This window comes from Mytilus californianus, unplaced genomic scaffold (assembly GCF_021869535.1).
Source record: "Mytilus californianus isolate M0D057914Y unplaced genomic scaffold, xbMytCali1.0.p SCAF_2, whole genome shotgun sequence".
Lineage (NCBI taxonomy): Eukaryota > Metazoa > Mollusca > Bivalvia > Mytilida > Mytilidae > Mytilus > Mytilus californianus.
This window is the reverse complement of record NW_026262668.1, coordinates 4,740,893-4,759,084: the sequence shown is the minus strand read 5'-3', so window position 1 is coordinate 4,759,084 and position 18,192 is coordinate 4,740,893. Positions and strand designations below refer to the sequence as shown.

Sequence of the window (18,192 nt, the reverse complement as noted above, 5' to 3'; positions counted from 1 at the left end):
CTTATTTTATTTCTCCAATGACAATGTGGGGACGTGGGGTATGTGAGCGCGCTCACTAAGGTTCTTTCATCATATCACATTAACTTAGTCTTCATGAATATGCATCCAATGTAGGGCCGGGTATAAAGTTTTTACCTGTCGGCCATTTTGGTTTCAGATAACTAAATCAAATACTTCTGTGGGATTGCCACCTAACTTTGGTGCATGATCAGAGGAAGATCCCTTTTCTTTTTGTGGTCACTGCGTCAAAGGTCAAGGATATAAATTATAAAAAAAGGACTAACATTTTTTTTATGCCACGGCTGTAGCGGTAGGAGCATTAAGTTTTACCCTTGTATGTCCGTACGTCCCAAAATTGGTTTCCGTTCTTTAACTTTAGTTTGCCTCAACCAAATGTTATGAAACTTATACACAATGCTTATTACCAAAAACACAGATCAAGTTCGAATTTTGGTGCATCACTTTTACCGTTCTAGAGTTATGCCCCTTTATAAATGGAAAAATTGCTGAATTTTTCATTTCCGTTCTCTTAACTTTAGTTTGCCTCAACCAAATGTTATGAAACTTATACACAATGCTTATTACCAAAAACACAGATCAAGTTCGAATTTTGGTGCATCACTTTTACCGTTCTAGAGTTATGCCCATTTACAAATGGAAAAATTGCTGAATTTTTCATTTCCGTTCTCTAACTTTAGTTTGCCTCAACCAAATGTTATGAAACTTATACACAATTCTTATTACCAAAAACACAGATCAAGTTCGAATTTTGGTGGCGTCACTTTTACCGTTCTAGAGTTATGCCCCTTTATAAATGGAAAAATTGCTGAATTTTTCATTTCTGTTCTCTTTAAGTTTGCCTCTATCAAATGTTATGAAACGTATACACAATGCTTACTTTGGTTGAGTCACTTTTACAGCTCTTGAGTTAAATCCCTTTTTAACGATATATGCAAGGGGGGGCATCATCTGTGTCCCATGGACACATTCCCCATTTATCTGGAAAAGGCTTTATGGATGCAAAATCAAATACAATATACGGGACTGCTACCTCGCTTGTATGAAGGGTCACATGATGAGTGGAGACGTACAACTGCTAGTCCTGCCTTGACAGTTAATTATATAGAGCATTTCATTTCTCAAGGCAGAATACCTGGATGCATCATGCCTTGTAAACAGATGCCTTACATGTATGTTAAGAAGTTTGTCATGTCGACCTAATTTTTATGGTTCAAAGAGGGCCTAAATAAACATTTTTATTTGTCATGTGAATATCTCACATATGAATAATATGATAACTATAGTTGGTACATGGAATCCTTACAAATTTATATGAAAATAGATGAGGTATCATTGCCAATGGACAACTATCCACCAGAGACCAAATGAAGAAGTAAGTCCAGCATACAAAAGTAACCTGAGGAGCCTATAAGATATGTCTAGGCTTAAGTTTTGTGATCAAGTCCATATTTCAAATGCTATAAATAAAGCATTGTCAAATATATTTGGTGTATGGAATGAATGCCAGGTGTACATGTAAATCTGACTGACCATATATATTTTCATGGTATTTTGGTACATGTTTACCGGTAGTTTTAGTGGTCTGGTCTTTTTCTTGGATACTATAAGTCTTAACTATATTTGGTGAACAAAGTGATTGTAAAAGAGGCGGAAGATACCAAAGGGACATTCAAAATCATAAGTCGAAAATAAACGACAACGCCATGGCTAAAAAAAAAAAAGACAAACAGACAAACAATAGTACACAAAACACAACATAGAAAACTAAAGACTGAGCAACACGAACCCCACAAAAAACGAGTGATCTCCGGTGCTCCGGAAGGGTAAGCAGATCAAGGTGCTTGTGTCTATCTGGCATGGTTGCTCTGACCTTGAACTAATTTTTATGGTTTCTAGCTCAAAGTTGAGTTTTTATGGAGACTATTTTTATGCCCTATATTTTAGCAATAGGTCAACTATATTTGATGTATGGAATGATTGTAAAGTGAACATATCTGCCTGGCAAAGTTAATCTGACCCTTGACCTCGTTTTCATGGTTCATTGTCAATGTTAAGTTTTCCTGGTTACATCTGTTTTATGGATACTATACTGTGGATTCATTTTTATTTGTGGTATACCAATTTTCGTGGGTCACAGCGAACCACGTATTTAAGAATTCAACGAAGAATAATCCAGAGAAATGTGTATGGAGTCGGATGTTTATTTCCGGTTATGTTATGCAGTTCAAGTATAGTGTTGACTAGCGATAAACATTGTAACATAACACGTGTTTTTATTGAAAGAAGATACAAGTATTTTGATTAAATCAATAATAAATATCGAATATCAGTGATAATTTACTTTTTGAAATTTTGAAAAACTGTTCATGGAAAATAACTGCAAGTTGTTAATTACCGTGTCATAGTTTGGTTTACTGGTGATAAAAAATCAATAGGATTAAGTACGGGGATATTGCCCGTAGGTAATATTGTTTATGACAGGAACATTTATTTTCACACCTTTTACTTATATGACTGTTTATTATATCGTGATTAGGGAAATGAACTTTCAATCATAGAGTTTTGAATGCCTTATAAAATTCCGACAAGAATTTATAAATTGTAAAACAAACAAATAATTAGTTGTCTCTGTCCATTATTGTAATAGAAGTTTTCAATGAACACTTTAACCTAGAATGACCAAGCGAGGATTTTGACAATTCAAAACTTTTTCAATGAATTCCTTCTTTTTTGTTTGTTTTATTATTGATCAAACCAAGGAGGTTATATGATCTCCAAAATCAAAAAGAAATCCACGAATTACGTATCTGATTTTTTTTTTTTTTTTTTTTGTAATCAGCGATCCACGAATTTACGTATACCAAGAAACATTGTTTTTTCTCTATCCACGAAAATTGATACCCACGAAAATAAATGATTCCACAGTAATTGATGTATGGAATGATTGCAAGGGGTACATATCTGCCTGGCAGGGTCAACTGATCTTGATTATGATAAGCTGGTACATAATATAGTGATGCTATTCCCAGTGTCAAGTTTATATGATACTTCTTGTAAAACCTTTTATCTTTTCAACACAACTTCAATCTTAATCAGTAAAGCAGGTGAGACATTTCAGCATGTGCACTCTTGTTATGATATGACATTGAAGCCAAACATTAGAAATCTGTTTTTCTAAAATCTGCCAAACAAGTCCAACACCATGCATACCAAAACTAATCTGTGTTCATGATTAACTACATAATCACAAAAGGTTATTGTGTCACATTTAATAAATTATCAAAGATAAAATTGCACATTCTCCATATTTTCAGAAAATCGTTAATTTTTTGTGGTTTGATCTTTTGGTCTGGTGATTTTGCATTGTCTGTTCAGAAAGTTTAAGTTTCTGTAAATATTCTTCTTTGGCAGATATTTTCTGTTTTATCACATTGGCTACACCTTTATCCCTGAAACAACAATGTGGCATGGTTAAGTAATGTCTATATCTAAATAAAATAAAACCAGATCTCATCTAAATATAGTTTAATCAGCCAGGAAAGTGTGTTACTGACACAGCTTTTTAAAAAAGATTCCCCTACAATGCAAGTGTTTGTAATGTACATTTTGATTGGATAATGCTACACATTTGAATTTCAGGTACTAAATTCCATAATTCATGGTCTGAAATTACAGACGTAGCATATATGGAAGTGATCTTAAAATGTCTCATTTAACCATGCTTACTTACAGTTGTATTATAATTTGAGATTATAGTATTGGATAGTTTTCGATTGACATAATATGAGCAAGAGTTATTTCCCTGTTGGAGGTCTACATGCACAAATTCTTTCATGAATCTGCCAAATTCAATTTGTTATACTGACAGTTTGATTTAATAAAACATTGCAATTTGGTCAGGATTTTTGATTAACTGCAACAGATGGATAGAAACACTTGTAGTCGCAGTAACAAGCAGATACAATTTGGGATTAAAGTTTGTTAAACATCAATTACTTGTCAAAACTTCATACAATTTTATGAAACTTTGGCTAAAACTTTTTCATGATTAAGATATAATTGGTCTGAAACAAAATTTTGAAAATTCATTTTTTGATATTTAAGTATTTAACTGATAGATGAACTTGGTTTTTTTTAGCATTTACAAACAGAAGGTGATTATATTTTTTTGACACAATACATTTGAAAACCATCATGGATATATAATGAAACTTGAACAGAAGCTAATCTTCAAGATTAAGAAATGGCATCTAAACAAAAAGTTGAATAAGTTTTATTAATCTGTATTTTACTTATAAATGGACTCATTTTTTACAGTCAACATTACGCTTCTGCACTGACAGCAGCAATAACAGACAAGACACATGGTTCTGCAGAAACCCTTTAAAAAAATTCCTTTCAAGGGTGTACAGCACTAGTATACTTGAAGGGACAAATACACATCTTCTAGTATTGCTTATTTTTAGCCTTTATGAATGTGTTCATAGATGGATACAATGCTGAACCAACTTTTTAAAAAAAATTCTAGTGATACTATAGTTATCTTGACCTTTTATCTTCCATCTGTATGTATACGTTTCATTTCAATCAAAGAAGGAAAACTTTTTTCACATTTTTCTTTTTTTTCAAAATCAATAGATAGGTTTCTCCCCCTACATGTATCTTTCATTTGTATAAGTTTCATTGACATTCCAATCAAGTAAGGGATACTCCAGTTACCATTCGGCTACCATTTTTCCAAAAAGTTTTTAGAACCAATTGACCTTGAACTTTGACATATTGACCACAACAGCAATATGATTTTTCCCTTGGATAAGGTTCAATCCAATTAGGCAAGGGATAATCAATTTATCATCCAGATACCATTTGTTTTGGACCCAGGGAAGGACGGATGGACAAAGTGATTACTATATGATTAAGAAATTTTATTGGGAACTAATAAGGGTCTGGTATTCAATAACTCAGTAATATTATCACAAGAAAATGATTCCTTGCTGATGCAAAGTGACATTTTTTTCAACATTTTTAATATGCTGAAACAAGATTTATAAGGACATAAAAGTGATATTTAGTTGTTTAATTACGTGAGGTTATAAGATTGAAGACCGGAGAAAAAAACTGCATGAGTATCATTGGAAATATCACTTTGTGGTTACAAAGATATATGTACTTACTTATTTTCATTTCTTGAGAGTGACTGTTTTAATCTAGATATCTCTTTTTCCACATTCTTCATTTCTTCATGTGTTTTGAATATCTACAATACAAACTAACATGTGTTTTAGCATGTTTAAATCTACTATGGCAGAAGAGGAAATATACAACACATAGCAGTATGACACGTATGACACCCATAATGATGAAAATGTAAATGTACAAAATTTGACATTTAATTCAGTTTATTATGGTATCTGGAAATGTTCCATTTTCAAGAATCCTTGCAACAACTCGTTCTGTAGATGGCATGTTGCAAAGCTATAATTCTACTCTTTCCTACATTTTTTTTCATTGGCAGTCAACATTTTCAGCCTTTCATCAGGATCAACCTCAACTTTGCAGAACTTATATTTTGCATTTTGTTAATGTAAAATTTTTGGCATATATTTTGTTCTGTAAATATCTAGTAGTATAGTTAGATTTTTTATATTCACCAATCAAGGGGCATTGGTAAATTCATGCCATTATTATTGTTAAAAAAGAGATACATCATGAGAATAATTTACCGTGACAAATTAAATACATAAAATAAAGAGACAATTTAAGTCTATGTCAAGACAAGATGGTTACACCAATGATAACATTCTGAAGTTTTAAATCCTACTAGCTGCAGAGATTACTACCCTACACACCAAAGGCGTACAAGGGTAGTAAGTAAGCTCAAAGATTGCAAAAAAGCACCAGACACTCAAAAATCAGTAATCATGTATAATTGTTCATCAAAACTATGCATGTAAAAGTCATATAAATTTTGTAAATAAGCATGTTTTAAGCCTACCCTACCTGGACATTAATATTTCTGTCACTTCTTTTTGAAAGATCATTCTCTGTTATTTCTTTTGTTGGTTCACTCCGTTTCTTATGATTGATGTGAACATGATGGTCAGGAATCAGTTCCTTTATATCACCTAAGATAGAAAATAAACAGAAATACTAGAACAAAGATTTTACTCAATGTTATCAAAAATACAGCCACCGATATTAGAGTGTACATGCTTTCATATAAGCAGGTAGGTACTTTGAGCTTGCTTTAAGTAACTATGATCATTCTATGATCCAGTCTAGTTTTTAATTGTTCTTGTGTTTTTGAGTCTCTTAAATTTATCCCATACTTTTTATTGTTGACCTTAGATGAGTTTTGATTACTTGTGTTGCCGACTCCTTGATTTATACCCCACATCACCCCCTGTTAATACATTATTAAAATATGATATTAGAACACTAACACCATGAATCACAGTTCAAGTACACCTAGTATACAATAGGCACCAACCATTCATTTTTTTGGGGGTGGGGCTGCATTGGTTAACGAGACCAATTATAATTAAAATAAATGGGGAATGTGTCCATGGGACACAGATGATGCCCCAGCTTGCATATAACGTTATAAAGGGACATAACTCAAGAACTGTAAAGGTGAAGCTACCCAAATTTGTACTTGATCTGAGTTTTGTGGTAACAAGCATTCTTTATAAGTTTCATAACATTTGGTTGAGGCAAACTTAAGTTAGAGAACGGAAATGTAAAAATTCAGCAATTTTTCCATTTGTAAAGGGGTATAACTCTAGAACGGTAAAAGCGACACCACCAAAATTCAAACTTGATCTGTGTTTTGTGGTAATAAGCATTGTCTATAAGTTTCATAACTTTTTGTTGAGGCAAACTAAAGTTAAAGAACGGAAACGAAAAATTCTGCAATTTTTCCATTTGTAAATGGGCATAACTCTAGAACGGTAAAAGTGACGCCACCAAAATTCAAAATTGATCTGTGTTTTGTGGTAATAAGCATTATGTATAAATTTCATAACATGTGGTTGAGGCAAACTAAAGTTAGAGAACGGGACGTACGTAAGTGCGTACGTACAGACGGACAAGGGTAACAATTAATGCCCCCTCCCCTACGGCGGGGGCATAAAAAGTCTCAATATTGTAAGGAACACGAATTTTTTTTTAATCTCAATGTTGAACAATTTTCATTTCTAGATTTTAATGAATTAACAATATTTTCAGTACTGTATCAACTTTGCTACGAGGTGTTAGACATTTCTTAAGGGAGACCAAAACGTTCAGTTTGTTAATGATTAATTTTCATTGGCAATTAAGAACCGCCAAACACGCAAGAACAATAGAAAGAAAGAACACAAACCAACATCTGACCAAGTTTATCTGCGTAATATTTTCTGTATAAGGAAACGAGGTCAATGTTTTCTTTTCAACTGAACGCTGTTTGCAGATGGGACGTAAACATATCTTGACATTATATTGTACATATTAATGTGGGTCTCATTGGGGTATAAGCGTGATGCGGGATTGCCGATTTTTTGTAAGCGTGACACGTGAAAGTCAAATTATTGTGCCGTGAAAACGGGAAATGAAGTCTAGCGGGATACGGTAAATCACAAACAAGAGTGCACACGCTGAAATGTCTCGCCTTCTTTACTTACCATTGATTTTATGTTGATAGTCCTAAATACAAAGCTTTACTACAAGTAACACAAAACTTAACATGATCCAAGAAAATGAGGTAAAGGTCAGATAAACCAAACGAGAAATACATGTACACCTTACAATCATTCAATAAACCAAACATAGTTGACATATTGCTTATTGTTTCTAAGAAACAGTCTTAAACAAGAAAACTTAACATTGACCAATGGCCAATGAAAATGAGGTCAAGGTCAGATGAACCATACCAGACAGACATGTACACCTTACAATCAATTTAGGCATTAAATATAATTGACCTATTGCTTATAGTATCTAAAAAACAAACTTAACCATGAAAACTTAACATTGACCAATGAACCATGAAAATGAGGTCAAGGTCAGATGATACCTGCCAGACAGACATATACACCTTACAATCCTTCCATACATCAAATATAGTTGATCTATTGCTTATAGTTGAAGAAAAACAGACCAAAACACAAAAACTTAACACTGAGAAATGAACCGTGAAAATGAGGTCAAGGTCAAATAAAACCTGTGAGACTGACATGTACATCATAAAATATTTCCATACACCATTTATAGTTGACCTATTGCATATAGTATTAGAAAAAAAGACCAAAACTCAAAAACTTAACTTTGACCACTGAACCATGAAAATGAGGTCAAGGTCAGATGACACCTACCAGTTGTACATGTACACCTTACAATCATTCCATATACTAAATATAGTAGACCTACTGCTTATAGTATCTGATATATGGACTTGACCACGAAATTAACCTTGTTCACTGATCCATGAAATGAGGTCGAGGTCAAATGAAAATTGTCTGACGGGCATGAGGACCTTGCAAGGTACGCACATACTAAATATAGTTATCATATTACTCATAATAAGAAAGAAATTAACATTACAAAAAATGTTGACTTTTTTTTTCAAGTAGTCATTGAACCATGAAAATGAGGTCAAGGACAATGGACATACGACAGACGGAAACTTCGTAACATTAGGCATCTATATACAAAGTATGAAGCATCCAGGAAGGCATCTATATACAAAGTATGAAGCATCCAGGTCTTCTAGCTTCTAAAATATAAAGCTTTTAAGAAGTTAGCTAACGCTTCCACCGCCGCCGCCACCGCCGGATCACTATCCCTATTTCGAGCTTTCTGAGACAAAAGTCGCAGGCTCGACAAAAAATGAGAATTGTTTACGTACATAGTGTAAGCGGGATACGGGAATCTGTCAAAACAGTAAGCGGAATCCGGGATCAGAACCCCCCAATGAGACCCCCATTAATTACGGTTGAGTAAAATCACAGTGTAATAATAAATTGATTTCCAAAAGATATTTTCATTCCAAGCTTTTAACATGTAATAAAAACAGATTATGACTTTCATGATACATTTACATAATTTCTCCCACAAAGGTAACAATGATAATGCATTATGTTTGTTAAAAGTTGATATAACGGTTTATCACCGAATTTTATATTCAAATCAAAGTCATGTATCGTATTTTAGAACATAAAGGACACACCATTCGTCTTGATAAACTAATAAATATTATTCAACTGAACAACTTTGAAATTATATAGTGTTACGTGTAATATTTAAGCATAAACACCCATCAGAGGCGCATCATTAAAATGTTTTAATTTCTATTTGTCTGTCTTTGAGAAAGCCATCGATAATACCAGACAAAACTTTGCCGCTGTACTATGTCGTATTATTTTCAAATAATCGTGAACAACGCTAATGTTGTTCACTACACGTCGTTCAACCGACTCAAAGATAAAACTTATAACAATAATTACCAAAGAAGGAGTAGAAACACTACAAAGTTATGGTAATTATCTAAAATAAATTAACACGAAAATCTGTCATTAGCAAATTTTCTTTGTGAACTAAAGGCATCAAAAAGCTTGCAAAGCTAAATCTGTACATATGCATAATGTAGACTACTGTTGTTTAACGGTTGAAGGGCAAAAAAATGCAAAAAAGACTTTATCAACTGAATAAGGGTTCCACGAAACCCTACTTCGTCAACTTGGTGTAGGGTTAGTGTGGATATATTTACACAATAAAAGTGCTGAAACATTTAGCACAAAAAATCAGACATAATGTTGCAACCATTTCTTACATATACCTCCCCAATAATAGTAATACAAGAAACCCTCCCTAGAGCCCAATTCCTTCACAATTTGCTTGGTCTTATGGTAGTAATTCTGGCATGTCAATCAGAACATAGCAGTTAAGTTAAATATAACTACTCGTCACAATTAAATATTTGTATCAAAAATACCCGCAAAAGTCCAGTTGGTAAATGAGCTGAAACTTCTTTTCCTGTTTTGTTTTTAGTCAAATCACGGAAACTTGAAACCCTTAAGATGTTGAGGCAATAGGTTTGATTTAAGTATGGCTGGTAGTTTAAAACGAAATATATTTTTGAAAGTTTATAAACAATTAAAGTGACGGAAGCCAAATGATGGCAGCAGCTTACACTGACTATTTTGACTACTAGTATTTTAATAAAGTAACACTATTTACCTGTAATCTTTATTTATTATATAAGAGGAATGCCATGCAGCTACTAGTGGTGTCATGAGTTACCGTGTAACTTATACTATCTATTTAGCGGTGATTTTAATAATCCCTTTTGTATGTTTTTAAAAATATACTTCAAAGTAGACATTTTATATGTCTTGATATGACTGACCAAACATCCACAAAATGTTTCTTCGTACGTAATCGTTTTAAAAATATTCCAAACTCTCCCGGACAAACAGATTCATTCAATTTGATTTATTTATTATGATCTTATTTATGTTGTATCATCACCTTAATTTATGGAAATCTATATCCAACACTGCTGAAAGCAACGAACCGTGAAGAAAAATTGATTATTCTTACTCGGAAGTTAATGTCACAGCAGTCCATGTAAAAAGATTAGCATTAGAATGAATCGTCTGAAGCAAAAAAGGTCGGCATATTTTTGTCCCAGGTTACAGTCCACACAACTATAGCTGGGAAGGATTGTTGTGTGCATGTGTTTAGTAGATCGACATATTTTGTCCCAGGTTGCAATCCACACAACTATAGCTGTGAAGGATTATTGTGAGCAGGTGTTTAGTAATATTTTATTAGAATTCAAGAAATTATCGCTTAAAGCAGCTTCAAAGATGGACAGAACCTATTTGGATTAAATAAATAATACATTTCACAACGATAACCAACGGGTATAATAGCATTTTCTTCATTGATTTTGAAATGGTAATATTCCAATATATATTTCCATTGATATGTTTCCAGACCGATTCACTGACAGATTATTTATTGATTAGCTATACGAAGGAAATACAGACTAGAAAATATGCAAAATACTGCAGTGCAAAATTACTCGATTCTAACCCAAGCACCAGGTATAATTTCAAGGTAAGTTTTAATAATTTTAAAGCCACACCATATCTGAAAGATTTGTAGTCTACCTAGTGTTGCTTGGGTTTCATTGCCCCACATCTATTTTAATTAATATAAAAGAAGAACAGGTGCACACGCTGAAATATCTCGCCTGTTTTACTGACCATTGATTTTATGTTAAAAGTCTTAAAGATAAAGGTTTTTTCTACAAGTATTACATAAACTTAACATTTTTAAAGATCCACGACAATGAGGTCATGGTCAGATAAAAACTGCCACAAAAACATGTACACCTTACAATTATTCCATACACCAAATATAGCTGACCCATTGGTTATGTTAATTGAAAAACAGACCAAACACAAAACCTTAATGTAAACCAATGAACAATGGAAATGAGGTCAAGGTCAGATGATACTGGCTAGACAGACATGTACACCTTACAATCATTCCATACACCAATTATAGTTGACCTATTGCTATTAGTATTTGAAAAACAGATCAAAATACAAAAACTTAACAATGACCAATGAAATATGAAAATGAGGTCAAGGTCAGATGACACCGGCTAGACAGACATGTTCCCCTTTAAAATCATTCCATACACCACATATAGTTGACCTGTTACTTGTAGTATCTGAGAAACGGACCTAATCACGTAACTTTAACCTTGATCACTGATCCATGAATTGAGGTCGAGGTCAGGTTAACCCTGTCTGACGGACAATTAGACGTTACAAGGAACCCATATACCAAATATAGTTAACCTATTACTCATAATAAGTGAGTAATTCACATGACAAAAAAACTGTAATTTTTTTCAAGCAGTCACTGAACAATGAAAATGAGGTCAAGGACAATGGGCATATAACAGGCGGAAACTTCGTAACATAAGGTATCTGCATACAAGGTATGAAGCATCCAGGTCTTCTACCTTCTGAAATATAAAGCTTTATACAAATAGTTAACGCCGCCGCCGCCGGATAGTAATAACTATGTCTCGCATACTGCGACTTAGGCGAGACAAAAACAACGTTTAGTCCTACGAACTTCAGAAATCAAGTTTAATCCTGGTTTTATATTCCGAACTTAACGTTAACATCGCGGGGATTCCGACTCACATAAAGACTTGGATGTTCTGTAATGTCTTCTTCTCCCAAGTTGTTATTCAACATTTAGTTTGTCAAAATTTAGAATGTAAGCACTCCTTGATACTTGTAGTTGCAGATTCATTATTATACATGCTATAACTTGGTATTAATCTCTATATGTGTCGATTATAATTTCGAGTTTATAGGCCTGTGAGGTGTAAAAAAGTTTTATACCCAATTAAAGTGGCTACGCAGTGATTAAGCTCTTTCGTCCCGCGTTTTGAGCCAACTTTGACCAAGATTATAAAAAAAAGAGCAGTGTTCTGGAATTCAATAAAGAGACAACGCATCATTGTGACTCAAAACAGACACACTGATAATTCGTCGTATGCCTACCCTTCATGCATATTATTTTGTTTTACTTTTTAACCATATTACGTAAATCAATGTCTAAACTTCTCACTCGATCATTTATTTGAGGTGACTCGCGTCTGTTGAAAACATTTTTAACATTAAACTTTTGCACTTTACTATTAAGTTATATCCTGAACATGAATCATTCATATAATATTAGATTACATAACAGTATAATTTTCTGAACAACTGCAGACAAAATCGATAGTGTTACATACATATTACACGATTTATCTAGGAAAGTGTCTTTTCTAACAGATAGTATCTTAAAAGTTATATCCATAACATTTAAACAGCCAAATGGAATTTTCTTACTTTTTGGATTTTTATGTTTCCAATGTATTTTATCTTCGTAATTGATTTGGCCTTCTAACTGGTTTGATTCGAGGGAAAATGTTGAGTCTTATGTAGACGAAACGCGCGTAAAGTGCACTAAATTATAAGCCGAGTATCTCTGATGAGTTTAACCATATTGTTGTAAAAAATAATTTGTCAAGATATCCAAAAATGATGTTATGCTTTTGCATATTAAAATGCATTTTGAAAATATGAATATGTAAAATATGCAAGTTCCTTTTAAAGAAATCAGTATTGGAAATCTTGAAATCTTTAAATGTAAATGAAAGACCGTATCCAAAATGAGTAAAGATATAATATCGTTCACAATTCATCTAATTATTATCATTAACTACTTGGTTGCATGGTCTTTATTTTACAGGAACTTGAATGATGACGTCTAATGTGAAAAGACAAATTCCAGAGCTGCTCGCATCTTTAGGAAACACTGGAGTTTCATCTCATAATTTGCCACTGTCCCATTCAATATGTTGTAAGCTGTGCCTTAGTATATTCAATCATCCAAAAGTTTTGCCTTGTCTTCATAGTTTTTGCCTCGGTTGTTTACAGGCTTATATTCACAAATCACCCGAAAATGTTCAAGAGCGAAAGCTTCTTTGTCCAATATGTCAGGAATGTAACAAATTACCAGGAACAGGAGTAAAAGGTCTGCTCGATAACACAGTTATAGAACAGTCTATCATCAGTAATGTGCCGACATTATCACTACGTAAGAAACAAGAACCACTCTTTCCAGGCTTGTATTCCGATTCAGAAGATAGCTATGAAGTCTTAGTGAAGAAGGCAAATCCAAAGGCAAACAATGAAGATGACGTTTATGATGAATATTCAGATACTGGAAATATACAATGGCAGAATTTTATTCAGCGTCAGAAATCGGCCGAATTTGAAACAACTGATTGTGAAATTAAGAAACCTATTAATATATCGGAAGCATTAAAGGGTCTTTCTGATGAAGAGAGATTAGAAAGACTAACCGATAGTTTGAAGAATACATTCAGTTTCTCACAAGCTTTACAGGAGCACGAATTTATTTTAGAAAACGAAGTCCGAGCACTAAGAACACCATCGTCTTCCTCCGAATATTCTTTTACACAGCGAGACTTTTTACAAGACCAACTGTCATGTTTACAAACAGAGGCTATGAATATCATCTATCGTTTGGATGGTATAAGTGCTTCAGGTGATACGTGGGAGAGAAGCAGAGTAAGAATCGAACAACAAATTCATACTCAAATAGAGCAACTGATCGCCACGATACGCCAGGCAGAAAGGAAATTATTAAATCAGATTGATTCTTACGGTGAACAACACGCCTCAATTAATCCTGTTTCTGAAGGCAAGCAACAATTGCAATCGCTTTTGAAAAATATACTTGGTGTGATAGACTTCATTCGATTGGTTTTAAATTACGGCTGTGGTAGGGGAACAGAACAATATGAAAAGCTCGTTGCTGATCGGTGTGAACAAATTTTAAGCAAAACAGTTGCTGTAGAGAAAACAGAATTGTCTTTTGCACCTGGGCAAATACTTGAAGAGGAGTTGGATAAACTTTTAGGTTTTTTGACATTTACCACTACTCAGGATGAAATATGGAAGTTTAGAGATAATGAAACAAATGATGATAGTATTGCGACTGCTGATTCTGCAATTGGCGACTTGAAGCATGAAAATGATAGGCACCAAGAAAGAATTTTACCTCCGAGTTTTTCTCGCGAATTTCTTCAGAATGAAAATTTACTAACAGAAAATGGTCAATCGTTCACTCCAGATTCACTGGCTGATGATCAAGAACACCAGCGACTTACAGTTGATCAACTTATTCATAAATTTTCTACAGAATTTGGAATGCGGTATAGCGAAATCTTGCCAGATGATAATAGTTCTACTCCAATGACAAACAGCATGACATCCGAAAACCCTATGCATTCTCCAATACCAGAGGAATCAAATGGTAACGGCATCGAATCAGAAATCCAGTCAATAAAAACACGATACCGTCCAAGAAGTTCAAAACGACGTCATTCTGTAAGTGATGTTCAACAAGATTTGGCACACTCTAGAATAGATTTGTCTGATAACCGCTACAGAGGCTTAGTTAGAGACAGAAAATCATCAATTCCATATTGTGATATTATGACGAAAACTTTAAATGAAAGACCACTATCAAACGACCTCGAGCAAACGAAGCGTATTCTTGCTCTGTGCAAACGACAGCTTCTAGAAGCCAAAAGCATGGGAATATACAAAAATAGAGCTGGAACATCTCCACAATCCTCTGTGACTTCACCAGAAAGCAAAATGACTCGATCGATGTCTGTGTCACAAGAAAACACACCTCCTTTATCTTCCTCGGAACATAAACTTCCGCGTTCAAGATCTGTATCACATGATCGTTCACCATTGTCTTCCCCTGAACATACTAGAATTGCACGTTCTTTGTCACGTGACTATGTTCAGCGTATACGAAAACGACTTGGGATGGAAAAACCAACTATGCATTCAGACGGTTCGGAACATGATTCATGATGCTGAAATCGTAATATTACACTAAGGAGAACTTTTAGATAAGTCTAAAATGTTATTGTGAAATTATACCATCTCGGTCATATTCATTCTAACATTTTGTGCTCCGCTCAAATATATTCTAACTTGCTGTGTTAGTTGAGAAAATCCGATTATAATGGGATACAGTATAATAATGTCAGTCTTGTGATATTGCTTGCTGACAGAGCTACTTATTAATTATATAAGAACTCATCAACGATACCTAGCTTATAAACATGCTGCTAAGTTTATAATATTCTAAGCACAATTGTTCCTAAGTACATAGCTTTCAGGGTATCTTTATCTAATAAATAAGACATAATTTTCTATGATATTTCATATTTAGTACAAATGCAATTATAATTTCTTGTTATTTAATTATTTTAAAGAAATATCAAACGTGAAGTATATTAAATTAATTCTTTAATAAGATTTAAAATTAGCAAAACACTATATAATATAATATATCAATCAGTCAGTCTCAATAAGCCGGGTTACAATATTTGTCACTAATCAACATAGAATTAATGTTTACAATGTAGTTGCAACTGCATAAAAGTTGTCAGTTTTGCTGGAAAATAACTACATGTGATTTCCCAATTCCGATGACAGCAGATGCACAATTTCAACATGTGTGCAATCTTCCTGTGAAGTTTCACGGATTTGAGTTGAAAACTGTAGGAGAAGTTGACTACACAAAACTTACACCCTTTTTCAATGTTTTTCATAATTTGTTCTTGAAAAATTACTAAGTTCCCAAGCCTTGAAAAATAAGAAAAAAAACTTCGGACAATTCCATATTAGCAAGTGCATAAGTTCAACATATGTGTAGTCTTCCTGTGAAGTTTCAGGGATCTCGGTTGAAAACTGTAGGAGTTGAATACACAAATTATGTATCCACTGTTCCCCACCCACCTATCCGTCTGCTCGCCCTCCCGCCAACATCACCATACTAGAAGCTGGTTTTGGACTTCGTCCAACCCGGTTAGATAAGAAATTGAAAGACTGAAAATCACTGGTTTCTTTTTAAAAAGAAGATATGAAACAATTATGACCAAATGCAAACCTTTATAAAATCATATAAGCAAATTTTCAACTTTGTTTAAGGTCATACGTCATATAAATGTTGCCAAAGTATTAGAACTATGTCACTGGTTTGTAAAGGGTAGAAAAAAGTATATAAGTTCTTTTACTTGTAACAAACATCTTGTGGGTATATTACAAACCAAAATAGAACAGTCCACACACGGAACAACATCCAGTAACAGCTTTAGTGAACCATGAGTATTTTTTTTAAATTGCTTTTGAAGCTTAAACCTTAAAAGGAGAAGATACCATTGGGCCAATTTAAACCATATGTCGAGGAAAAACAGACAACACTAATGTCAAAAGAAAAAGAACGAAAAGACAAACAGACACACAATACAGTACACAAAAAACTAAAGATAAGAAACATGAATTCCAAAAACCGGGAACGAACTCGGGTTCTCCAGAATGGTCGATAGTTTCTACTCTACTAGTGACACCACATTGTTACTCCTATTCAACTACACTGATGATACACATCAATTGATTTCATATAATACTAAATGTGGACTGGTGATTTCATATAATACTAATAGCGGACTGGTGATTGTCTCTTGTCTAATCTTAATATATCACCAAATGCATACACCGATTGTTTCCTAAATTTAATTCATGATCGTATTAGACAATTGACAATAACATTTTTTCAGAACAAAGGATATACAATACTGCTACCTGTAAAACAAAGCAGACATGAAAAAACATAGCACAGAATATAAAACTTACAACTAAAGCAATAGCCCATTTAAAACAAAAGTAGTAATGAGGTCAGATCCGGAAGGATGCACAGTTCCTTCCCTACACTACACACTATTTGATCAAGCAAGTCGATTTGGAATTCAGTAGAAAAACAAAGGATATTGGGTATCATTCTTTGACACAAAATCATTACATGCACAGCGAAAATCACACAAGCAGGTATTCCAAAGATATGGCAGGAATACCATTTTAACCTGCCTTCGAAATATTACTTTGGTGCTAGAAATGACTTATCCTTGAGTAAAGAGAACAATTAATTTTACTTGGATCCTAGCAATCATTAGGGTAATTCATTTAAATACATGTGAATTATACGTTAACATCTCTACTATGCCATTATGATATTGATTCAAGCAGACACTATACAGGTATAGCCCAAACTTGTTGCAATAACTTGGTAAAATTTGTAAATGTGCACCATCAATGGGAGGGAGACAGTATAAAAAAGGTTAACAATTAAATGTGATGAAATCAGAATCTTGTTCATACAATATACATAAAATGACTTGGATGAAATACATCTGACTAGAGACAGTTAAAGAACAGTGGTAAAAGACAGACAATTTTAAACCAATCATTTTTTCTTAGATTTTTTTGGCAAATGGGTCAAAGACATAAATGGCTTATTTGCAATACTTATGCTCCACGAAACCTCTTTCTAAATTATCAACATCAATCTTATCAGCAATCAAAGCCGGGCTTCAAAGTTATTGTGAAACTACCTATTCTAGAGGTGATGTGGATACTTAAAAATTCTTTTAGAGTACATACAATCTAAGACTCTTTCATCTTGCAATAGTATTAAAACATTTGACTTTTCTACACTTTACAC

At 33.6% G+C, this 18,192-nt stretch overlaps 2 protein-coding genes across 2 annotated transcripts in view; one reads left to right on the top strand and one right to left on the bottom strand.

Annotated features, from left to right (window-relative positions):
- Window positions 1–3,275: 3,275 nt before the first annotated feature.
- The window catches only part of LOC127729128 (zinc finger CCCH-type with G patch domain-containing protein-like), a 39,029-nt gene continuing 24,112 nt past the window's right edge, over window positions 3,276–18,192 (bottom strand). The window contains exons 11-13 of the mRNA XM_052236786.1: window positions 6,022–6,146; window positions 5,196–5,278; window positions 3,276–3,470 (exon numbers count right to left, since the gene is read on the bottom strand). Of these exons, the coding sequence (XP_052092746.1) occupies window positions 3,332–3,470; window positions 5,196–5,278; window positions 6,022–6,146 (347 nt within the window). The 3' untranslated portion in view covers window positions 3,276–3,331. The remainder of the gene's footprint in view (window positions 3,471–5,195; window positions 5,279–6,021; window positions 6,147–18,192) is intronic.
- LOC127729114 (uncharacterized) lies at window positions 10,607–15,844 on the top strand. Its single transcript, XM_052236770.1, has 2 exons — window positions 10,607–11,121; window positions 13,330–15,844. The coding sequence occupies exon 2, from the start codon at window positions 13,338–13,340 to the stop codon at window positions 15,495–15,497; it is 2,160 nt and encodes a 719-aa protein (XP_052092730.1). The 5' UTR covers window positions 10,607–11,121; window positions 13,330–13,337; the 3' UTR covers window positions 15,498–15,844.